Consider the following 25,799-nt stretch of genomic DNA (forward strand, 5'->3'; position numbering starts at 1 on the left):
TGCATATTTACACTTACAGTATATAGACTGATATATTTTTTAAAAGTTTCACAGATACATTACATAAATACGTAAATGTTAAAAAGTTTAATAAAATGTGTGAGGTACATATTCATGCTCCAATTACCGTGTCATCTTTTTAATGTTACTTTTGTCATGACTTCAGAATAACATTAATAATACATTCTGATTGTTCATGCTAAAGAACATGAACAGCCAATCTCTGAAGATGGCAATCAAAAACAGACTAAATACAAACACATACATTAACAAAATTGCACATCAAGAGATTAGACATATTTGGACTACAATCTACCTAATAAAATATCATGGAAACTAGCAACAATAGATGTCTGGATACAAAAAAATAGACTGGGTTATAAAATGGCACACAGTGCCAATCAAAATTACAAGGCAAACAATCGAAAAAGAATTCTTGCCTGATCACAAATCAATACACATGCGCATGTACACATCCACAAATACGCACATATTATACACAAACAAATATACACACTCAAACCACAGTATTGTCACAAATCTGATGATTTAATGGCCATAAACCTGCAAGCACACACAGACACACTGACATGCACACACGTACGCAGCACACACACACACACACACACACACACACACACACACACACACACACACACACAGCTCTACGGGGTTTTGGCTGTCACTAACGCAGTGTCCCCCAGCTCTGTGGCAGGAAGTGGAATCCTGTGCTCTCTGAATGTGCTGCACACAACCAGGCCTCCGCCCCCCTCTGTCCCTCCATACTGTGGGGGTCCCCCATAGGTGGCGTGGACCCAGTCGTGCTCCTTCACGCCTTTTTGGGCCCCACCATTCACGTGAGGACAGAGTGGAGGGGTCTCTGTTGCTGTGTGGAACACATCTGTGCAAGCGTTTCTCTCTAAAGGTGGTGGTTGGATTTTGACAATAGGCCCTGCGTTGGCAGGAGAATCAAGTGTAGGCTCTGCGTCATCTGCAGTAGAGGAAAGATGTAATGGTGGATGTCAGATACTGTATTGATTGATTGATTGATTGAATACTTAATTAGCCGTTTGAAAATAGTACAGCAGTACTCTCTCTCTCTCTGTGTCTCTCTGTGTCTCTCTGTGTCTCTCTCTGTCTCTCTCTCTCTCTCTCTCTCTCTCTCTCTCTCTCATCCATAATAACATTTAAGGATAACTGTTCATATATATATATATTTATATATTTATATATATTATTAAAGGGATATTTCACTTTCAGAAAAACTTTTGGTGATTTTATCATCTACTCAAGCCTTTGTGAGCCCCCAGACAGTTTTTAAGTTGTGCGATTCAGTATTTAGATATTTGATTTTCATTTTATCAGACACGCCCCCTTCCTATACAAACCCATTGTAACTTCAAACTCCATTTTTAACATGTTAGATTCATCAAAAACACCCGTCCTTGGTTCTGGTGACTCACCCTGCCCTCCTAATACGCGAGGGGGCCGTGTTTTTCCGAGATTTTTTTTCATTTATTTTATTTTATTTCTTTATTGTATTTTATTTTTTTCATTTTCCCAAAACACGGCCCCCTCATGTATTAGGGGGGCGGTAGGAGACGGGTGAACCAAGGACGGGTGTTTTTGATGAATCTAACATGTTAAAAATGGAGTTTGAAGTTACAATGGGTTTGTATAGGAAGGGGGCGTGTCTAATAAAAATGAATATCTAATATCTAAATATTGAATCAAGCAACTTAAAAATTGTCTGTGGGGCTCACAAAAGCCTGAGTAGACGATACAATCACCAAAAGTTTTTTGAAAGTGAAATATCCCTTTAATTTAAACATTCCTGTGTATCATATGGATAAAGCCCTATTGATAAACAGAGGGTAAGCAATGAAGCTGCGTCATAGAGTACTGGCATTTAGAGGCTTGTATGGAATCTGTCTTTCCATACAAAGCCTCTTGTCTCCACAGTGAAGTTGCATGCACGCACAGTAGCAGTAAATACACAGATGGTACAAGTGAAAGCATGCCATGCAGTAATTTAAGCATGTGATTATGAGTGCGACAGTGAGTGAGTGTGTTTTAAAGCTTTTGTGGTGTGATGAACTTATGTGTCCTCTCTGCAACTAACGGATGTGTGTTCAGACTAGAATAGCTGCTGAGGGATGGGGCTGTCCCACGGGACCCCAGAGGAGAAGAGAACAGAAACTGTGGATTTTCTAGGGTGATGCATGTCACGCTTCACCCCAACTGCCTGCTGCTGCTGCCCCACTTCCTGCTTGCTACCACCGTGCGGGGGGTACTGTGTGCATTATTGTTGTTACAAATTTAGAATAGGCTGAATAAAAACCTCAAAACACACATCAAGTTCCCCTAGAGTTCATGATGCACAGGTTACTGATGCCCAGGCCAGGAATATTCAATTCATATGATCATGACCTGAGGTGGCAGGGGATGCCAACACACAGAGACACCCCACAAAGTACAGTATCTGATATGCAGTGGTGGAAAAAGTACTCAAATTCCTTACTTACGTATAAGTACCAATACTGCAATATAGAAATACTCTGTTACAAGTAAAAGTCTAGTATTCAAAATGTACTTGAGTAAAAGTACAAAGGTATTGACATCAAAATGTACTTAAGTAAAAGTACTAAAATGTTTGAAAATAGCCTAGGTATAAAACAGGGCTGAAGTGGTTAATGTATGTTTTATAATATAAAAAATATGAAAAATAAAGTTTTCAAATAATTGTAGTAGAAGTTAAAGTATTGGAAATCGGAAATACTCAAGTAAAGTACAAATACCTCAAAATTGTACTTAAGTACAGTACTTAAGTAAATGTACTTAGTTAATTTCCACCACTGCTGATATGCATATGGTCCACCCAGTCTGACCCTGTCCTCCACATCAATCTGACGTCTGTGCACGTAGCGAGAGTTGGTCTGTTACTGTAATATACGGTATATGTCACATTACATTCTATATTTCCACACATAAAATTTAAACAAACTTATTTACACTTATATGTGTCCTTAACTATATTTTGCCTGTGGTACATGGTCTATTGTCTGGACGCATGGGAAGTGACAGTTTTGTCTGCAGGTATACAGTAATCCCTTTGAAAATATCCCATTACATTATAACAAACCTGGTCTGCTGTCAAGATACACACGTACAGTAGTAGTAGTAGTAGTAGTGTGTGTGTGTGTGTGTGTGTGTGTGTGTGTGTGTGTGTGTGTGTGTGTGTGTGTGTGTGTGTGTGTGTGCAGGTGTGTCTATTATAGTATATCCCAAATTATTTGTAAATAGTATACTGTACATCAGCCAACAGTGTATTATATAGGATGTCATTACCTGTGCGGCGATGCCTGGTGTGTCGTCTGTAAATGAAGAACCACAGGGCCAGAGCCAGGCTGGAACCGGCTACGATTGCCAATACAGAGACCCACAGAGCAGGACTCAGGACCACCAGGGAATCAGCCTGGATCACAGCATCAGTGGTTCTCAATGGCACAACAATCGGAGGGGTTGATTCTGGATGGAAAAGATTGGAAGATTTAAAATCCCACTTCAGAAAGAAACATTTGTGCATGTACACATGAGTTTTATTGCTCAGGAGAAGTAAGATAACTTAAATTGATTTATTTTCTTTTGCAGCTGAGGAGATGCAGCTCATATCATCAGCTACAATTACAATAGGCATTTAGTAGACGCTCTTATCTAGTGCAAGATCGGAATAAGCAGAGTAAGCATGGACTCTAGCCAATAATCAACAAGGTCACAAAGTCACATAAGTAGAGTTGCAGAGAGAAACTAGGATACCAGGTAAACAATGAACCTACAGTATTATCTGCATGTCAAAAGTCAAAACAACATGCTAAATAATAATATCTTAACAATATAACAGCTAAACACAGCAGGTGTGAGTTAAGTAGAGTGAAATAAACATTGATAATTGTATCTACAAAATTCAAAACAGACCTATTTTATATTTCGTTATATGACAGTCCTGCTGGCCGAAAACATCAAATTAGTTGAAAATTAGTTATTGTTGTGAACTACACTGTTCAAAAATCAGGACAACTGGACAACTAGAACTCCACTCACGTGGACAACTGGACAACTAGAACAACTCCACTCACGTGTACTCACCTGTTGTTGGTTTAATCTGAGGAGCTCTAGGCTGGGGTCTGGTGTCTGACAGTGGCTGTAGCTGGACCTGTACCTGGATACAGTCGTTGCAGAGGTTGTCCCACTTGAAGCCAGGAGGACAATTCTTCCTGCCCATGGTGAAGGCAAGGCCAGTTCTGCTCTGTGTAGAGTCTGCTGCAGGGTAACACTGCTGCACTTGTGTTTGAGGCAGAAAATGACATGTAGTGAAACCAACTAATACTATGAGACAAGGGTGGAGAACTAAATTGAAATACAAGGAGATAGAGAGAAACAAGGATGAGGGGGTATGACTTGTGAAGTCAGTAGGGCCCTAACAGACGTTTCAGTTCCTCTAATTCATAGGAAAGGGTGAATCACTAAATGTGTCCCCTGGGCCAAGAGAGAGAGAGAGAGAGAGAGAGAGAGAGAGAGAGAGAGAGAGAGAGAGAGAGAGAGAGAGAGAGAGAGAGAGAGAGAGAGACAGAGAGAGAGACAGACAGAGACAGACAGACAGACAGAGACAGAGAGAGACAGAGAGAGAAACAGAGACAGGGATGGGGACCAAGATATAAATGTAGACACAGGTGGGGCATTGAAGGGTAGAATTCTAACATTATAACCTACTGCCTCTGTTTTGACATAACTAATCACATTTAAATACACCCTTTTGTATTGCTTTATTAGTATCATTAGTGGCATAACATTATTAACATGAATATCATAGTAATTATTTGCACAGATACCGTCACTCAGAAACCACACATGTGACTTCTGTTTCAAGTATTGGTTCTTCTTCTCATAGCTGAAGAAATACAAATTAGACTAGTTTCATTCATGTCAGGCTAAAATTAAAATGACTCCATTTCGGACAAAGTGTGTGGCACAGCTGAACTACTGTAAAATAATCCACTCAAACAAATACATTGTGTCACACCAAGTGACAAACATGGTGGCTCTTACATTTTATAGTAAGGCGTTAGTCATGTAAGCAAAATAACACATAAGAGAGGCAAAGGAGGTCACGGTAGAGTTCAATGTTTTTAATAAACAATGTGCATAGGAAATTACATTTTCAAAAGTGCAGCATTGCGTGAAAACAGATACTACCTAAAAAGTACAAAATTCAAGGACATTGGTTTTGCTCACACAAAACATAGTCTAAATTATGGCTTTAAAATAGATTTTAAAATTGTTTATCAACAGCCCTGAGAGTGACGTTGAAATGATTGTTTCATTAAGCAAAAAACAATGGCGTTCACAGGCATACATTATGAGTGTTGTTCCCAACCGTGGTCCTCGCGGACCACTGTTACTGAATTGCACAGGTATCATTGGCATCCAACCTGGCATTCTACTGTAGTTGTCTATTCAGGGTCTAGTTATACTGGTAAAGCAGGTGAATAATAACTGACAAGTATGGTTGGCAACCACTGCACTATGAAGACCTTAAATGCTGATCAACTTGCTTCTGGGAGACGATTCATTGTCTGACTCCAAGGCACAAATGATTGCAATCATAAAGACTATAAAAGAGTCACTAAGAATAAATACATCTCTAGTGATTTAAAAATACAATTTCTGATACAACACCCTGAGAATGAAATTCATCACCAATTGTACCTGCAGTGGTCTTCCAGCAATGTGTCCATCGACAGCAAAAAATCAAGCAAACATTAAAAAGTAAATTAAAGTGATTGATTTTGCGTTTTTTAGCAAAGTACAGGGAAAAATAACAGATTGCACGTTGTTCTGTCACACTCATAGTGCAATTTAAAAACTATCGCTCTCATTTACGCACACACACACACACACACACACACACACACACACACACACACACACACACACACACACGCACACACGCGCACACACGCACACACGCACACACGCACACGCACACACACACACCCCCCTCAGGGCATGAAGAGGCGGGGCTGCATGCTGACGAAGGTGAAGTTGTAGTAAGGTGGGAGGCCCTGGTGGGCAGTGCTGTTGAACTTGTCCCAAACAAATGGAGGGAGATTGTCTTGTGTTGTGGGGCCGTTTAACGCCTCGGCGTGGAACTGCTCAGCCATGGAGTAATCTGTTACCTGGGTGGAGAAACAGGAGGCAGCCAACGTGGCAAAAGGTGAAGTCAGAAGCTGCAATTGTTTTTTAAAAGTAATCTTTTGAAGTGTTCTGATTATAGTAGAGCGTAGAGAGACAGGAATGATGGAGAGAATGGGGAGTGACATGCAGTAAATGGTCTGGCTGGCCAGGAATCAAACAGGGGACTGACTGTCAGGCATTAGTGCCTTATGTGTTATGCACCATAACCGCTCAGCTATTGGGTCAACCGTAGACTCCTTTTTCAATCTGTGGTTTCTGGTTTCAACCATAGAAGACAGGGAAGCACCATAGGAAGCACCATGGAAGACGGGGAAGCACCTTAGGAAGTGCCATAGAAGACAGGGAAACACGCACCACAGGAAGCACCATAGATGACAGGGAAGAACCATAGTATTGTAGGAGATATGAAAACCCTTCACATTCTGTAAGTTGCCAGAGCTACTACCTTAGTGTCATAGCAGCCTCCTGGAGAAGGTTTTGTGGCCCTCAGGTCATTACGGCAGCAGATGGACTTACAGGGATCACCTTTGGAGTATGGATCCTTTTTGTACTCTGGTAAAATAAAAGCCAAAGGTCAAGTAGATAAGGCAGCTTTCAGAAGGAGAGTACTAGACAAACCAAAAAGTTATAAAAAAGTAATGTTATACCCTTAAAAATGCTCTGAATACTCGTAAATTACTAAATGAATTACTAGTAGCATACACAGCATTTACTGTGAGTCTACTGCCATGTCATTGTCATCATCATAAGGCTGGGCGATATGGATAAAATCAAATATCACAAGATGTTTGACCAAATACCCCTATCAATATTGTGACAATAATATAGCTTTGTGACAATAATTGTCTTTTACATTTTTTACAATGTTTGAAAGTATAAAAAGGCCAAAGTGATTAAAATCCGTAAAAGACAACACAAAATCCCAGACCATATCTAGTCTCATATCGCGATATCCAGCATTGGAGCTTAAGCATCAGAGGTTCCTGTAGATGAACTACTGTAAGGCCCAAAACATTTCAACAACAAAAAAAGAATCTCTTTGAATTCTTTTCAAGAAAAGTATTTTTTTGTCAAGTTTTTTTTTTTTTACTTTGACAACAATCTACAGTACAAGCTCACAACCTGTTGCAAGCTTGAACATTATCTATTTTTACTATTTACATTTTGCTTACTTACTCTTGTACACTCTTGACACTCTTGTACGATGAAGTAGGGCATTCATTATGGAAAAACATAAAAAGTTGAAATATGGAGATACAAGGTTTCTGCCCTACAGCAACGACATGAAGAAAAACTAAAACACACAACAACCCCACTGACTCAGTTGAACACGAGGAGTCAAAGCTACCACTAGCTGCAATAATGAGAAAAATGAGAAAGGAGCACACACCATTGAATCTCATGATGTACTTGAGGGAGTCCAGGTCCTTGACCACGGCCTGGTCACGGCGGAAGATCTTGGCTCTGGGGCAGAGGTCATAAGAGAAGTCGTCTCCAAACTCCTTCCACATCTCTCCATAGCCACTCATCATGTAGATCTTGTGGTGAAAAGGGACGTTGTAGGATGGCCAGAAGCCTGGGAGGAAAGAGACAAGAGATGAGAGCAAGAGAGAATGGGGGGAGATAAGATAAGATAAAACTTAACTGATCCCCGTAGGGAAATCTCTCTGACCCCTTACCACTGATTTGTTTTGATATCAATTTACTGTTATTGCATTTATTATGAGTTACTAGTATGGATGCATGATTCAACAAAATTATTAATAAAGCAAAAATTGCCATTACTTGTGATTACTTGTATTTTTCTTTTTACCAAAATCAAATCAAATCAAATCAAAATAAAATGTGCAGTAAAGTTAACTGTGGTATGTCTGTGTCTTACTCTACCTCTGCGCAGAGTCTGTGTCTGGTCAGAGAACTCCACCAGTCCTGGGATCTGCTCCACCACTGTCAGAGCACCATCGTCGATACTATGGCCGAGCTTCACTTTGCTGCGGTCCACCACCATGTACTGATTGTTGTATGTACCTAGAACACAAAGGTCACATATCATATATCATTTGGTGAGTGCTCTTATCCAAAGGGCCTTACAGTACAACCATTGTGGAAGTTGAGGGTAGGAAGTTGGAAAGATACTTTCTAATGAACCACATATCAGTTGACAAGACTTGACTTCCAGCTAACAGTGAACTGAGAAAAAGAAAAACGGAACTGAAATCTCAACCATGGGTACTGTACATGAAAAGGATCCATAAATATGTTTTGCATTATTGTTTGATCAGAATATTTATTTCCTTTATTATGCATATTCAACTATTGACTTATTGTATGCTTTTTTTTAATGATCAGATCATTTGTATATTCAAGATCTTTCTGCAGTATTAATCAGAGATAGCTTTTTGGGTATACGCATCAAGAGGAGATTCTACAATGGTTACCACCGAACAGTTCCACGCCCGTTAACGATTTTAGATGGCTGGCTGGAATTGGAAATGATCCAACAGACAGAGAAAAGTAGCGAACAAAAATGTCTGTTTCGCCACAACTGTATTCACAACTATATTCTGCTCTATCTGCTCACCGGAGTTGTGCCTAGAGAAGGTTTTGGCCCACTCCTCCCCAGTATTTGCCAGGCTGTGAGCCAGTCTCACTCTCTGCCATGATAGAAGACTCTGGGGGATGATGAGGGACAAGAGGGAAGAGTTGAAGACATTGTTGGTGGTCTGGGTCATCATCAGACCACTTCCCAACAGATAGAAGTCATCCAGAGATACCAGGAAACCTAGGAGAGGGTTGGTGAAGGGCAGAGGAGATTGAGGGCAAGTGAGGAAGGGACGGGGAGTGACACAGAGAGACAGACAGAGGGAAAGAGACAACAATGGGTAAAGAAAAGACAGCTGATAAACCACTCTCTTTATTCAATGTTCACCAGTAAAATACATTCTAATAGAAGAATTCAACCCTGTGAACACTTTTCTTTCAAAACAACACAAACAACTTGTTAGTGTTATTTTTAAAGAAAAATATCCTACCCTGTAATATATAGCCTTGTTATTAATAATATGTTACAGGGTAGAACAACATAGAGAGGGGAGAACCATGAGAGCCTCCCATACAGTGTATACTCCCAAAAAGGTCATGTTGTTGAAGAGCGTCTTTGACCTACCAGGGTAGCTGCTGAACGAGAGTTTCCCGGTGGCTGTGTGGGGCTCAGTGACATGGAAATCCCAGTGTTTATAGATGCGCATGGTGGCCGCATAAGTGTACCAGCTGGAATGGGCAAACAGTAGGTTCTCGAAGCCTGGCAACATCTGGTGCAAAGGAAGGTTGACAGAGAAGAATTAATGAAGCCTAAGATTCAAAATGTTGTCTTGCATTGTCATGTCAACAGTGGTAATTGGAATTTGCATCAATGACACAGTAGACAAACAAGAGACATATCACTGACTCCTCACTGACCCATAATATTATTCCACTTTGAAAGATGAAAAGGGTTAGAGCTTGCTGTATGTGAAGACACTTTATTCATGTTAACCACTTAACCCCTATATACTGTACTTAGTTGACCGGGGTCCCCCAGAGCTCTATACTTCGTCCACTCCTTTTTTCTCCTCTACACTAATCTCAAGAATAGAAATACTTCATGAGGTTAAAATATATTTTGAAATAATTAGTAAAATAGGTATATTGATAAAGAACGTGTTACCAACATTCTGGAGAAGAGAAACTTTGAGAAACAAGCTGACCTTTATCAGTGCAGAGCAGTGTCCCATCGATGGTAGATGGAAGTCTCTGAGGGGATTATTGGAGTTGGGAACCAGAGCTGGAATCAGATCTAGGAGGTCTCCCACTGCATTCAGGAACTGGATAGAAAACATGGACAGGGGCTGTGGGAAGGAAACCAGATAGACAGCTGTTAGTTAACACGCGGAAGATTTACTGAATATGGAAAGAGCAGGAGAGAGTCGACACATAGTTCATTTTCCCTTGATCTACCCAAGACAACTCATTTATTAGTAAAGTGGTCTCATATGGTTCTTTATAATTGGTCATGAGATTGGAAGCAGCAAGAAAGAGAAACATTTTAGATTTTATAATTTGACTAAGATTTAAATTGAATTCTGACAGGTGTCAAGGTCAACACATACCCAAAATAGAATGACTCAGTGTAAAAATGTGTAATAAACACATTTCAATAAGCGCTGTGTGCTTATTGAACACAATTTATTTCACCATCATTTGGAACAAACTCTATAGGACTTTGTTTGTGTATTATTAAAGGCCTTTCTTGACAAAAGACCACATCCCTTTGTTCTTCATGGTGATAATAAATTTACATTTCATGCTGATTGTGTAATAATAACATAATAAAGATTTTCTGAGTTGACGAATTCGACAGACCTTCTTCCCTTGTTTCTTGGCCCAGTGTGCAACTCCAGCCTGGAGTCCGTCCATCTGAGCCACTATGAACCCTGTGTGTCGCCACAGAGGATCCGAACTCTTATTCATTTTCACCTGTTCCCTCGTCCACATGTCCTGCTTCCTGAAAGCAAAACAATGTGAAGTGTCCTGAAGTGTCCATGGTGGTTTTTGCTCTTCCTCTTTCTATTTTTCAGTACTTCCATAATCTGCACATCCAAATACTAAATGATAGTGAAGTTGAGAAGTGGATTCACAGAATATGTGACTTATTCAGCAGTCAGTTGCTATACTTTGATCGGTGTAACATATTCACTCTGCCAAGGTTTGGCAACAGCCTGAATAAGTTCTGAATAGTTTTTCTTAGCTTCATAGCATATTTTGAAAAAACCCAGAAGGCATTTTTAATGATTGAAATGTTGTAACTCACAAGAAATAAAACAATGTAATGTAACCCATCGTCACCGGTTTGCCTCTCAGTCCGCCCATGTCTACCTGTCATCATGACCATCTGAGCAGCTATCAGCTGGGTAAAGCTGAAACTGAAAATCCCCTGTACAATCAACAAAGGTCCCCCTCCCCATAGCTCTAGTCAGCCCATGAGAATGCATCCAAAAAGCATCCCTGCTAATGCAGTCAGTCTTATTAGACAATATGCTTATTGTCAGGCCAAACTATCTACTCCCATTACAGAGTGAGCTTCCCTGTTTGGCATCATGGTCATATGAGCTGACTGTAGCACAAGCTAGAGTCTTACCAAATAACTTTTAATATAAGGATATGAAACTAGAAGAGACAGTGAAATGTGTCCGTTTATAAGGGCGTGGTGAAACAAAGGAGCACCACCAAACTCACTTCATGAAGCTCTGAACTGCGTTTAAGACCTCTGGGCTGCTGATCAGCTGCGGGTACATATTGGCATAGTGGTCGATCATCTGCCTGTTGGAGTGACAAATCTTAATTTGGTAATACACATCAAAAGAGCGAAGCATAGCTTACTGAGCGCTGTATACTAGTGGTTTTACTACTTTGCAGGATTTCCAGTAATGTTTCATTGATATGTAGGTGTATGGCTGTATATTCAGGATACGTACTGGGCAGTGAGGAAGCCTTCAAGGTACCCAGCTAGGAAGAAAGTGACTTCATCTGGCTCAGGTGTCTCCCCATATCCTGCACGAATCTCTAAAACACTCCAGCCAGAGCTGAAGAGGGTGTCATTGAGGTATCCATATGCATCCCCCTCTGTCTCAATGACACCCTCTTTCAGTAGGACAGTCTTGTGAGTGGGATCCCAATACACTGTGGCCGATGTCATCTCTGAAAATGATCAAGAACCATAATGAACATACACCCATTAAAATAGGTGGTAGGGCCACTATGGTATATATTTACAGCAATCATAGGCTAGTAAATGGGCACGATTTGGGGGTATTTAACACTACAGGAATTATGTCACTGGGGTAACCAGAAGAGAAGTCTGGGTTCCACATTTGTTCTGGAAGACTGGGCACTTTTTAGGGAAAAGACTGGGCACTTGAGGTGGATTTTAGGCGTAAGACTGGGCACTACTCTGATTAACAAATTGTAAGACTCTTTATGCTTTATGTGATATACTAAATACTTTAATAAACATAGTGACAGCTACCCTTCCTGTTGTGTTACTTACAACAAAATGTGTATGTGTCCATATTACTTATACCTCAAAACTACAACTAAACTGGGTCATTCACATATCACAGAATGAATTGCCTGTGAATGGGTGGAAGACTGGGGCAGTTATCCAAATGCAGTTGAGTGCCCCACCATTACATTTTTGAGTGACTTACCAAAAATCAATGCTTCTTTGTTTAGGCAAATTACTGTAAAAATATGCTTTAGTCAGCGCTCAGCTTCAATCAGTATTATGTAAAGACATCTTGTTGTAGTAGTCATGGACTCAGACCTGAATTTTAACACAGTTACAAAGTCAGCCTACTACTACTGAAATAAAATAAGCTTAATGTTTAAGACAAACTAACTATTCCCGGTGCCCACTCTGTTTTTGTGCCTAGATTTAATCATTTACCACGTGCCCACTCTGTTTATCGTGCCCGGATTTACCCTTAGAGTTAGGATTTACACCACATGCCCATTCTACTGAGGTGCCCAGAGTTACTAGTCTAAATGCCCACAATGTTTTGGAGCCCACCGCTTCATGTATTCGTCGCAGCTGTGGCACAAGTTACAAGTTATGTAGCCTACTTGCATGTATGTTGTGCATGCATGCAATGCCCAAGGCAAGGCAAGGCAAACAAAAACTACAACATCACTGTTATATGATTGTGATTGTGGAATCATTCGGCATGGTTCGAGAACACTGGTAAAATTAGCAGGTAGAAGTATACATTACGCTAGCAACTTCACAGCTTAAACCTGGACTAAATGATTTATTATGGTAATGCGGTATACTTACTGTCAGTGTGAGCACTGGCGAAGACCACCGCCATATTTAATAAAACAAAGATATACAACATCTTCTTTAAAAACATATTTAGCTTGTAGTCAAAAATAAAATGCTCTTCGTGGCACAAAGGAGCAACTGTTGCGTCGGAAGATCGTCAACTTAGCTGCCAAACACAAACACAAGGGAGCTGAAACCTGAAAGTCCCTAAAGATTGAGGAAGGTTTCCTTATTGGTGGATACAATACAGAACGATTCCTGGTTGGCTAGCCTCCCATCGAGGACTCGTAACCTAAAGGAATAAATAAAATCAATGTCACGAGTTTACTCTGACTGACGTCAGGTGGTGACAGGTATATGTAAATATGGAAAGACAGAAAAATGTACCACCCCAGATGGGACTCGAACCCACAATCCCTGGCTTAGGAGGCCAGTGCCTTATCCATTAGGCCACTGGGGCACGTGATCCGCATTGACCATGGATTGGTATTTAGTTGTCATAGTGTCATAGTGTATACACAATGGCCCAGGTTTGAACCCCAGCGGCGGTGCCATTGTTGCCTTCAATGTCTCTCCATCATGCTGTATCTACTGTACTTTTGTTTCTCCTGTATCCTGTTTTTAACTGCTGTACTGTCTTTGGCGACTTAATTTCCCCCATGGGATCAATATTCTTATCTCATCTCTCATCTTACTTGAACAATTACTGCCCCAGATGTGTTTGCTGTTGGTTTGAAAGCCAACTAAAGAAATCTTGACACATGGCACACAAACATCAAAACTGCGATTATGTTTTATAATTTAATAAAGAGCATTTTCACATTCACACACACTTTCAAGTCAATGTAGCCTAATAGTTTGCGACCATGATTAGTAATAATCAAACACAAAGATAAAGTAAAAAAAAAAAAAAAAGAACAGCTTTATACAATTAATAAAATACCCTTTGTCTCAACCATTTACATTCTGATCTACTGCTTTGCTTTCAGGAATGATCCTTCATGCTTTATTCCTTCTTGTAAAATAGGACTTTAAATAGCCTCTGTATGAAGCTGCTGGGAACACTTTTAAACAAAACAAAATAATCCCCCTCCCCTGAAAATATATATATATATTTATTTTTTGATAGGTAGTGTTAAGGTTCACATGGTAAAAAAAGAAGTAATTATACCACTACTTAAACCAATATAATTCTCTAGGAACTCATGTGTAAACAAAACATATAAGACACACATAGGTCCCTTTCAATGAATACATTCCAGTGGAAGAGAACAGAAGAAAAACAGAAGCTTTTCCTGCAACAATGTAACGTGCACTCCTACAAGTCATCCATAATTGTTACTTCTGGGCAAGCTACTCTTCACATTTTCACCTTGACAACTGTTTTGGTGAAAGTATTAAGAATTAGCACATGACAAAATAAAATGCTTTTAGCTTTTTTTATTAACTTAAAACCTAACCTCATCCTCACTAGGGACTTTAAACCTAACCATCAGCTTAAACAGAGTTGAAAAATGTTATTTTCAAAAGGTGTCAGAGATTTATTTCAGTTTGTGATGACACTGCCCCCAAGTGGCAAGCTGGATCATATCTACAATGTCTAATTCAAATATTTCAACATGAAGAGGAAAATGTGTGCACTTAAACCCTCTATAGGCTACTTAGTAAATGAATACTTAGTTGACCGGGTCTGCACTTGGTCTGCTCCTTTTTTCCTCTACACCAAATATCATTGCCGAAAATATCCGATCTATAAGCTCAAAACACGTCACGTTGCAACGCATGGTGGATCTGCTATTTTTGGCAAATGGTCCCCCCAGCATAGGGATGCTATTGTTCAAGTGGTTAACTGACGCTAAATCAACAGAGCGACAATTTTGTCCGACTCCAACACAGAGCAACACCAAGTAAAGCAAGATGAAATCAACAAAGGTGGAGAGAAAAAAAATTAAAGTGTACATAATGATATCATACTGATATTAACATATTCAACACATATAAAAGTCCTTCAAAGCAGACCGATATGTCTATTCCGACAAAAACGTTGCATTCTATTCAACCAACAATACAATGGTTTGTCAACAGTTTTACTGATTTCTAAAATGCTTAAATGCAGACCAAAACTAAGAAAACATTTAACTGGGAATGTAACATCACTGTGGCTCAGAATGAAAATAGTCTTCATTTGGTCAAAAACAGCTCTAATCAAATCACACTTTTCCCCTTTATAAATATTTCTTATAATGTATCCAGCAGTTTTCTCACAATACGTCAATCCCCCACAAACAGCAAAATCCTGCACACTGCTTTAGCCAGGTATCACATTTATTAGGCTACTAATGTTTCCATCCTACATTTTTCCTTTGGATTTTTGGACAATTGCACTCATCAAGATTATTTTGGAGGTGTCAATATTTCCCTTCCCGAAAAGTTAATTGGATACACACTTTTAAGTGGGCCAGTGTTCAGCAGCAAATAACACAATGCTTATTTTACTTGATGTTATTTTATCATTTCTTATTTCATAGAAGACTATTTTTTACTTTGACTTTATTTTAATTATCCAGTCACTTGTCATAATGTCCCTATCTTTTTAGGTCAGCTAAGGACAAATAAAGATTGTTTTCTGCCAAGATTGTGACACAGACTCAGTATAAGGAATAATGGGCTGCACACCAAGCAATATAACTATAACTATGAAGACTGCTTTCAAATCGTTCAAACTCAAGTGGATGTCAGAGTCCATACTCCATACCACGACTATATGACAGTGGTGAACGATATAGTTATAGTGCTTGCTGTGGATGGCCCTTAAGATTAAGATGCTAAATGTCAACATATCACCAATCCATAGTGTTTTATAAGTTGCAAAACAGTCCAGACTCCATCAAAGATCAGACTTGATTCAAAATAGACTGAAAAAGGCACTACACATGCACTCATCTAGTTACTCTGAAGCATTCAGAACCCACTCACACCCTTCATTTTAGAATAGGATCAATTTCTACAAATCTCACACTCTGGCTCTCATTAAGCAGTCATCTGATGTCTGAAGCACAGCTATGCCCCAAAACTATGACCACTTTCCCATGAAACAAAAACTAACAGGGATTGATAAAGCTATTATGATGAATCGTTATTCAAATATAAATTAAGTGTAAAGTTCAAATACTGTGTAAAGTACAAGTATGTAATCTATGACTAATTTAAGTATTTGTACTATATGGTCTACTGTACTGTACATCACTGAGATGTATTTATTGAGAGACATTCCAGTGCAAACAGGATTCAGTGATATAGCAGGGTTTTCCAGGCGTAAACTCCAGTGTGTTGACAATATTAACCATTCCATCTGTCATACAATGTAAAACTCACAAAGATCATTGCTGGATGAGTGCATTGAGATCATCTGCTGCAAAGTGAAGAACAGGGGTTTCAGTGGTAGACTTACTCTCCACAGGACCGGCCAACACGGCCCTCATATCAGTCACTCATCATCAATGAGCTTCTCAGCACCGTTTTCTGCTTGTCTGACTGCACTGCTCCCTCCTTCCTCTCCTCCGCTGCCCTCTTCTTCCTCCTCGTCATCCTCTGCATAGGAGTGGGCCTGGCCGCCATAGTTGATCATGGTGCGGGAGAGGTCCACCTCGATGGGGAAGACGTCTGCCTCCTTCAGAACTGCATAACACTCGTCGTAGTATCGCGACATGCCCGACACAAAGCGCTGTAGCTGGAACACAATGTCCTGGACTGGAGAGGGATGAAGGAGGGGGGAAGGAAGGGGAAGATGTGTGTGCAGGGGGGTACATAGAAGTCAGAAGATGAAGTGACAGGCTGACTCAGTTGAAAATCAACTGTCTAAAGGCTGCAGCATACTTAAAACAACGACAAATGCTTTTTTCGGCTTCGGAAGGGCTTGCCGAACTGAAGAAAGTTTGATGAAAGTTTTACAACAGAACTTGGAAACTCGAGCATTGCCAGAGAGTGGTTGAATTTTGTGGTATTGATTTTATTAATTTTCTGAAAATATGAAAGGTGAATATTGTTTATTTTGGGTAATATACTGGTATTGTATGTGCATGGAGTGTAGTGAAATAGTGCCTTCTACTTTTCTCTGCATTGTGGCCTGCCGTAGCAGATATCACATGACACCAATCATGGCAGCATTGGGTTCACCTGTGTGAGCTTAGGTGCTGGTAATCAGAACAAACAGGGTTTCAGAGCTGTGAGGAGCTCTGTGTATGCCAAGAAGAAAATATATAAAATGATAAAAAGTACTAACACTCCTGAGCATATCTGGGCAGAAGGCGCACACGGTATGTCACTTGTTTATTTTGTTGGTCTGTACAATGATTGTTATTGTTGTTTTGTTGTGTGTTTATGCAACTAAAGATGGACATTTCATTTGTTATGTGGACATTTCATGGACATTTAAAAATAATACAGCATGGCTGTCAACAAGGACATAATTCATGTTTATAATTCATTGTGGTTAAAAAATATTATTTGTTATGTCATTTCATTTACAGTTTTTCACGTTGTCTCATCTTGGGAGAAATAAAAGCCCTAGTGAACATCAGTTGGAGCATGGTTTACTCTGCCTCAGAAAAAGACAGTTTAGGAGCAGTTATAGTAAGGAGAGATGAAAAGAACAGACCATGTTTCTGATCCAGAAGTTCTATCTTCTCCAGCACGTCCTTCCTCATCTTGGCGAAGCGTGCCCGAGCCTCCTGTCTACACCGCAGTATCAAACGGTACTCGTAGTTACCAGTACTGACGCGATACATGGGCTCTCCCATGGCCTGAGGGAACAAACATAATCACGACCAGGACTTTAAGTATTGATGAGGATATTTACAAGATGGAGGTGTTCACTGAGATAGATCCAATGTATGTCTAACTGCATACACACAATCAAAGAAACTCAACAAAAACTCACAAAAAAGGTGTATTATGTCTTTTTATCCATTTACTGTATGTCATATATTGGACTTGAAGGTCAAAATTAAATTTCTCCACAGAGCAAGCAGGCAGGTTCTATAAGCTCAGTGGGGGAAAAAATACTCTACTCGGGTGAACAGGAAAGTTACACAGTGCAGCTTTAAACTCTGATGGTCTTTATAAGGCTACTCACAATGCAACTGTACTCTTCATCATCCATCTCCTTCACCTTCAGGCAGTATGACTTAAAAACACAAGGGAATGAATACTGTAATCAGGCAAAGCAACATTTAACTTACAGTAAAGCTATAAAACATGTTGCCATCATCTCATAAAGAAGAACGTTGAACATTTCAGATGTATAATAAAATATGAATTGTGCATGGTGATGTGTCCTCACTAGATATTCAAACTTGACATCCAGGTACTTGCGGATGGTGAGCTTGGTGTCTGGTATGGCCTTGTGAAGGTACGTGTTCAGGTCATGAAGCATCTGTTCAAAAGAATACAATAAGTGTCACACGGCATGGTTTTGACTGCCATTTGATTTTACAGATAAAGTGGGAGAGAAACCCACCACTACAAAAAAGGCAACTGGTCAAGTTGATCCATTGGTTGGCTATTATGCATTGTGCCAATTTGCTATCCATAAACTAACTACAAAAGGTGCCACACACAACTGGTGGAGATCTGTCAAACAAGATTCACCCTTCACATTAAGTGCCTACCCATTGACCTGCATTGAAGAGATTTCAGATGGATTAGGTACAGCAAAACAATAGGACCACATTTACAAAGCAAATATTCAAAACTCCTCGAGGACATCAAATAATGCAGTCCAAACAAGAAAATACACCATTAAACCAATTAAATAATTTCACATATTTTATACTGTGTGCTTAAGTGTTCCCCAAAACATTAAGCATTAAATGCTCTACACTCTATCCTGTACTCACAGGCTTGATGGTCTTCAGGAGCTGAATGCCAAATTTCTCAATGTTGCGGTGTGCCTCAGCAAACTTCACAAAAGCTTCGCTGGCTGCAGCCTGGGGTTCCCGTACGCCAATAACCGAGAACACATCCCCAAATGCTGAGGAGAATTAGAATGATCATCAACCAAATAAGTGTGATTTTTCCAGAGGCTTGAAAGTGGGCAATTACTTTTGGACACTACCTGCTGAGCTGTCATGGGAATTTGCTGTAAACCTTGGTGCTTGGTGGATGAATCTTATTGATTTAGGCCTTTCCTCTATCACCACACTTGGCTAAAATTTCCATTTAACAAGATATGTGCTTGATACTGTATCAACATGGCATATTCTATCCTCACTATTATAAGAATTGTGTTTACAGTGGACTAAATTAGTTTAACAAAAAAAAGTGTTATAATTGGGACATGCTCTGAGTGTGACAATTATTATTATCATTGAACTTATCTAGTGTTGAAAAGGGTGGGGTGACATGCAACATACCTCTGTGAGTTTGGGAGAGCTCAAAAAAGGCTCTGAGCAGTCTCTTTGTGTGTTCCATCAGTCCTTAAAAGAAACAGAGACGTTATGAGAAGAAAAAAAAAGTTATATCTTATTTCTGCAGTTAAAGCATTGAGTTCAATATATGTTCAAGGTCAGTGAACCAGGTCCCCCAACAGAACCAGCTCAAGCCCCAATTAAAAAAAATATCCTAATGACCACTGATAAAGGTGTAATGTACTGCAAGGCAACCTTAAGCAGTTTAAGACCTTTGTAAAGCTCTGCTGTCTTCTCCAGCTCCTCCAGTCGCTTAACCAGTCCATCTGTAAAGAAACATTAGGTACAGATTAACAATATATGCGAGAAAGTCTTTAAAAAATGTAAGTCTTAGTTATATCCTTTACTACACTATTGAAATTGACGTACAGTATGAAATCCAATTAGTGTGTGTGTGTGTGTGTGTGTGTGTGTGTGTATACACACACACACACACACACACACACACACACACACACACACAGCATATTCATATAAATTATACATATCTATTTACGTATACAAAGTATACACATAGTATTTAATCATAAAAATTCCACTCTCTAACCGTTGCATAGAATGGCTCTGCTGAGTCCGAGAGCATCTGCAGTGCCTGAGCTCATGTTCTCCACTAGGCGGTGCTTTACTTTCTTCAGCACTGAAACAAACAAGGAAACAATACATTCATGGTGTTTTAACTGGCTCTTAATTAAAGTGTTTATTATTGTATATTATTGACAATGGGTGGACACTGTACTAAAGCTCTTTCTCTCTCTCTCTCTAAAGGTCGTCCTTGGACGAGCCATCCAGCCGTGTTTTGCAGGAGGGTAATTAAATAATTGTTCATTGTGCGAATAATATGTAAAGGTGAACAATTGTTTGTATTATTACTCATCTATTCCAGTCATTTCCTTATTGGAGCAATTACCTATATCCAGAGACTTCCCCTGTTTGGGGTCAGCCTGAAGTTTGTTGTAGTGGATTGTTGCTTCTCCCTGTAGAAGCATATAATAAAACATAATTAACAATACATAGTAACAGAATACAGATACACCTGTATATGAATAAAATAAGCTGTTATAAACCTATACATATGTTTTATAATTACATCAATGTGGAGATCACTGTATTCAAAAAATATATATATTTATGTCCATGAGGGAACTGAGTCTGACTTAAACTTAATGTCCATCTATTAATTTGCACACCTTGCAACTAATGCTGAGAGTAAATTCCACATGCAGTCTTTGCAATTGTTGGACAGTCAATGACACAATCTAATCCTTTAATTCCTAAACTGGACCCTCATTCTAATCCACTGTAGGGGGGGTCATGGAACTTCCTGTGTGTTCACAATGGAGCCCAAAAACAACACAGCCACTCTGCATTGGTGACAGTATGTCACATGCTACCATCTTTTGTTCCCATTTCTCTAGAAGTGAACTGGGCTTGTTAGCAATGTCCCTCTTCTGCACAGTCTGATTTTGGGATTACACCAAAAATCAAGTGAGGTCAGTGACATACGTTACAGGACGTACCTTTCATACATACTGAAGTAATCTGTAAGTACTGTAACTTGTTCTTGGTTTGAATTTTCATTGACAATGTACCGCAGCCAAAATAACACATGACATACATAATACATATATACAGTACATGAAATGCATATAATTAAAAAAGGGTATGCAATCACTAAAAAAAGAGTAGAAAAGTTAATATTTCATCCATGGCACATGGCTTCCAAAAATCAATCAAAGACGTTTCACGTTGATTCAGCTCATTTGGTTTGTAGAATAGAAAATAATCTCCAGGCAACAGTTACTAACTTAACCTGGCACAAAAACACATGTATCACCATTTGGCTGGTGTTACCATCCCTTCTCAGTTAACAGCTGGGGACCAGATTTTCCAACCGGGTTGTCCATTGTTAAACAACTGAACACTTGAGACAGAATGGCTTTGATGAAAACTATTATTGTAAGGTTATATGTATAAAATTCAATATGTTTTCAAAGGAGAGAGATTTTGCAATAGCCTGGTTTTGCCAAAGTAAATTAGTTAATGACAGCCGTCTATTTCTCCATCCCCCATTACTGTGTACCTGTACAGCTTGAATCATCTTGGCCACCTCCACCTTGGTCTTTCCCTTCACAGGCTTGCCATTCACTCCTGTTATTTCATCACCAGCTGCCACTGTCCCCTCCAGAGCTGCAGGGGTATTGTCAAAGACCTGCGAGACAATAGAAATATGATTTAAAAGATAGATTTTTCACTTAACCAAACCACACCTGGATTTACCACCGTTTTGCCAAACTAATATAAGATTGTATAAAATGAGACTATGGTGCCAATTATGGTACATGTGAAATTAACAATCGTTTCCTAGTTGAAGATGTCTAGTAAATCTGCTGTATTATTTGTACTGCACTTAATCACTGGTACTCTCAAAGGACTGTACAGATGCAATGGAAACTTCAAGGCACCAATGTAGGCTAGTACAACACTTATTCTGAAATCAGTTTACATGTACCTACCTGTACAATGTAGAGACAGGGGCAGTACTGTGCCCCACCCCCAATGCTGATCCCTATCAGGTTCTGAGCATCTTTCTTCAGAGTCACAGTTCCAGGTACTGTCGGTATCCCCCTTTAGAGGAGACACCGTTAAATCATCCCTTAAACCTGTTTTATACTTTGTTGTACAACCGTATCTTCAAGTGAAAAACATGACGCTTGTGCTGTATGATGAAGCATAAACTAGGCTTTACTCTCAATGCAATTCATTTCACTCTACAGTATGTCCCAAAATACAATTCAGTGGATTGAAAATGTTACTGTGGCAATGATTCTTATAGCTTAGAGCTAAGTCATTAAAAAAAATAGAAATGTTCAATAGAACAGAAAACTTAAGGGTGACCATTATACACTTACAACTTGTCCTCTTCCAACTCATAGTCCATGTCTGTAAACATATCAGGCCAGCGTCACCCCGTCCTTGTGTAACCTGATATTGAACAGGATAACATTACAATCAAGTCTGCCTGAACAATGACATAATGTAGAAAGGGGGAGATATAATGTACTTTTAAGGGTGTGTATCTCTAAGACAGTGGTTCTGAATCTTTTCAGGCCGTGACCCCCCAAAATAATCATATTTGAACTGGGGGCCCCCCACCCTAATCACTTGGTATGTAGGAGTTAAGGCATTACATTTTGGGTTACACAGATAAATATTGTGAAAATACAACTACAAGCTCATAACGCCTCGCTTTGCAAGGAGTTGTGAGCTTGTAGATCGGCTTTTTTCACAATCTTTGCCTCTTTCTTATATTATTTAGCAATTTGACCAATGTTTGACCAGTTTTTATAGTATAGTTTGTTGATTATTTTGGAGGCTGTTTTTTTAGGTATTAAAAAGGTCATAAAAATCTTTAAATTGTCACTTCACTGTCATCTGGGGACCCCCAGGGGGGTCCCAACCCCCAAGTTGCGAACCACTGCTCTAAGACATAAAAGGAAGAGGATCCATTGGGTTCCATTTGTACACTCTCGGGAGTTAAATGTAGCAGCAGAGACTATGGATTTAGCTGTCTGACAGCCAGTCACTGTCTGTAGGAGGCTGGCTGCTGCACAACTGGACCAAACAGCTGGTAACAGTAACAGTATACTGACGTTAGCCAGCTGGAATAACAACAATTGAAGTAAAACTCAATTGACAAGATAGAAAGCATGCATGAAGCTGATGTAGCAAAAGAAAAACAAATGAGTTTTGTCGCTGGGTATAAAAAAGACCCTCAAACGGTGACGTTAACGGGAAAAGGGCAAAAGGGCTAGCTAGCGTGCTAGCTAAATTAGCCTCAGACAGTAGCAGCAGGTGTATTTTGGAACAAATGAATAATAAGAAGAAATAAGAATAAGAAGTCGCGAGTTTACCTTTGAAAGAAGGGCCAATAGTTACTCTCATACAAATGTCCCTTGACATCTATATGAAAGCTGTTTTTGATCAAAATGTTCCTTATATTTGCAAGTGTTTCATTTCTGGATTGTCTGACAGATCTGTTTACTTTCCGTCGTCACTTCCGGTAACTCAGCGGAAGTTGGAGAGAGAGAATCAGAAATATGATGCAAATTAAAAGCTTAATTGTTCAATGCATAATATAATTTTAATGTTGATTCAATCCAAGGGTAAAAGCAACTTTAGTAGGAGCGTTCAAAAGGCCCTGAATAATGTTTTTTTTTAATCTCACACACTGTTTACACAGATTACTCATTGATCAAGGCAGAAGTTAATCTTTATCACATTCTTTCAATGTTTAGATTGTGAGGGAAACTGCTGTGAGTGAATAGTGGTTGAAAGTGGTTTGTCACTAGAGTAGCCTACAAGCCTCTGATCATTAAGACCCACTGTGAAGTTTGTGTTTTTTTACAAAAAATACTTTTTTGTTTCAGGATTATTCTCAACCCTCCGAAGAAGTAAAATGAGTATGGTACGTTTGACTGACTTGACGTGTGTGGGGATGATTTTGTAAAATTGTGTGCCATTAGTTGTAAAGGCTACTGCAACTGAACTTCACAGATGATGGTGTTGGTGACGATGATCCAACAAATTAACATATTACAATTATTACTGAAGAAACTTTAAACTGCACTTTAAATTGTGTTGTTCAGGAACTTGAACTGAAGAATGTGGCCCTGAGAGCTGGAGATCAGCTGAAACTGAAGGGCCAGATTTTACATGATGCTGACAGGTAAACCTACTTCATGCAAATACATTTAATGATTCACACTTGGGCCTTTAACTGGGAATATGGTATCGTTGGATTTCGCATGTAAGCCTACTTTATTAGATAAGCAGCACAGTAATTACACTGTACAGACCTATACTGTGTATTTGGAAAATGATATGTGGACCTACTCCTCATCCCAATCATTAACACTACTACTAAGACTTGACTTTTAATTTTTAGTCTATTATTATTATACATATTTTAATCATGTCATTCTCAATCTAGGTTCCAGATTGACCTGGGCTGTGAGGCAGATGAACTGGCGCTGCACTTTAACCCTCGTTTCCATGACGATGAAGATGGATCTGTGCTTGTGTGCAACTCAAAGACCGATGGATGCTGGGGTGATGAGAAGAGGGAAACACACAACCCTTTAAAGAGGGGCTCTGAAGTGAAGGTGAGACAATATTGACATATTGTAAGTAAGAAGGTGTTGGATGTACAGTAGGTGGGGCAAATTAAGAAAATACTGCAGGAGTTTTGACATAACATGAAGTAGTGATATGTCTTTCTAAATGGGTGTTTACTTCAACCTATTCGCATTGATAATGAGGTACATTTGTGCTTGTGCACCATGTGTATTTTTAACCTCAGATACTAGCTGGCTTCTACGGATGCCGTGTCAGACATTTGGTCGGTACGCTGTCTTTAGTGGACTATCTTTACTTGCACACAAGAAGATGCATAAAAATCTAATAGGTGGGCCAGCAGTCCGGGCACTTAGGCTCAATGTAGCCTGACAGTGCGTCACAGGTTCGACGTGTGTCATTCCCCGTGTCTCTCTTGTGTGAGACACGGGGTGTCTCTCTTTCCTGTCTCTTTTCACTTATACTATCCAAAAAATGGACATATGCCCTATAGGATGTAAGTAGTACATCCTCTTCTGTCTACATAAGGCATCTAAATAGGGCCCAGGCCTTAGGTATTGTTTGCTAATAAATTACTGTAGACGAACAAACTGTGAATGTTTATTAAAGCTAAAGTTGTGCACAAAATAAGAAAGGCACTAGGATGGCAGGAATACAGGTAACTGTAGTAACACATGTAGTTGTTACCACATACAGTAGTGCTGCCTGATGAACTAGTGTTCTATACTCACTGTTGTTTTCTTTCCTAGTATTGTGGTATATTTTCTATAGTTTGGGACCTGCTTGGAAACTCTTTCCCCCACTTTTTTTGTGGTTGTATTTCAGTGGTGCCACATAGGTGTAAAGATGCTGGGAATGTCTGACGTTGAACAATAACATTACCATCAACATTTCTTTTCTCTCTAGATTGTTGTGAAGCTGACTGGAGACATGTTTGAAGTGGAGCTTCCTGATGGAGAGGAAGTTCAGTTCCCCAACCGTGACGGCATGGACATCATCAGCTACGTCAGAGTTAGAGGAGACTTCAGACTCACCTCTTTTAAGATCTGCTAGGAAGAGAGCTCTAGATTGAATTAGGCAGTTTG

The 25,799-nt window shown here is 39.6% G+C and overlaps 4 protein-coding genes across 4 annotated transcripts; 1 reads left to right on the forward strand and 3 right to left on the reverse strand.

Moving 5' to 3' along the window:
- Positions 1 to 665: 665 nt before the first annotated feature.
- On the reverse strand, positions 666 to 4,293 carry LOC311054689 (uncharacterized protein; the record flags this gene model as incomplete). Its single annotated transcript, XM_084070693.1, has 3 exons — positions 4,147 to 4,293; positions 3,349 to 3,528; positions 666 to 991 (listed from the first exon to the last, which is right to left on the reverse strand). The coding sequence occupies exons 1-3, from the start codon at positions 4,280 to 4,282 to the stop codon at positions 666 to 668; spliced, it is 642 nt and encodes a 213-aa protein (XP_083926819.1). The 5' UTR covers positions 4,283 to 4,293.
- Positions 4,294 to 5,171: 878 nt separating this feature from the next.
- On the reverse strand, positions 5,172 to 13,428 carry plbd1a (phospholipase B domain containing 1a). The gene is made up of 11 exons (XM_084071884.1): positions 13,127 to 13,428; positions 11,769 to 11,991; positions 11,530 to 11,613; positions 10,657 to 10,798; positions 10,002 to 10,142; positions 9,422 to 9,566; positions 8,837 to 9,037; positions 8,143 to 8,283; positions 7,646 to 7,831; positions 6,701 to 6,807; positions 5,172 to 6,236 (listed from the first exon to the last, which is right to left on the reverse strand). Exons 1-11 carry the CDS (start codon positions 13,200 to 13,202, stop codon positions 6,060 to 6,062), a joined length of 1,623 nt encoding a protein of 540 aa, XP_083928010.1. The 5' UTR covers positions 13,203 to 13,428; the 3' UTR covers positions 5,172 to 6,059.
- Positions 13,429 to 13,906: 478 nt separating this feature from the next.
- Positions 13,907 to 23,632, reverse strand: pick1 (protein interacting with prkca 1). Its single transcript, XM_084072813.1, has 13 exons — positions 23,493 to 23,632; positions 22,491 to 22,563; positions 22,095 to 22,206; positions 21,662 to 21,790; positions 20,489 to 20,555; positions 20,129 to 20,218; positions 19,794 to 19,847; positions 19,528 to 19,590; positions 19,012 to 19,145; positions 18,456 to 18,548; positions 18,249 to 18,299; positions 17,772 to 17,916; positions 13,907 to 16,864 (listed from the first exon to the last, which is right to left on the reverse strand). Exons 2-13 carry the CDS (start codon positions 22,529 to 22,531, stop codon positions 16,602 to 16,604), a joined length of 1,242 nt encoding a protein of 413 aa, XP_083928939.1. The 5' UTR covers positions 22,532 to 22,563; positions 23,493 to 23,632; the 3' UTR covers positions 13,907 to 16,601.
- Positions 23,048 to 25,767, forward strand: LOC311056296 (galectin-2-like; the record flags this gene model as incomplete). The annotated part of the gene is made up of 5 exons (XM_084072814.1): positions 23,048 to 23,209; positions 24,009 to 24,046; positions 24,228 to 24,307; positions 24,572 to 24,743; positions 25,621 to 25,767. Exons 2-5 carry the CDS (start codon positions 24,038 to 24,040, stop codon positions 25,765 to 25,767), a joined length of 408 nt encoding a protein of 135 aa, XP_083928940.1. The 5' UTR covers positions 23,048 to 23,209; positions 24,009 to 24,037.
- Positions 25,768 to 25,799: the final 32 nt, after the last annotated feature.

This window comes from Gymnoscopelus microlampas (assembly GCF_963454915.1).
Source record: "Gymnoscopelus microlampas genome assembly, chromosome: 11".
In the NCBI taxonomy this organism is placed as follows: Eukaryota; Metazoa; Chordata; class Actinopteri; order Myctophiformes; family Myctophidae; genus Gymnoscopelus; species Gymnoscopelus microlampas.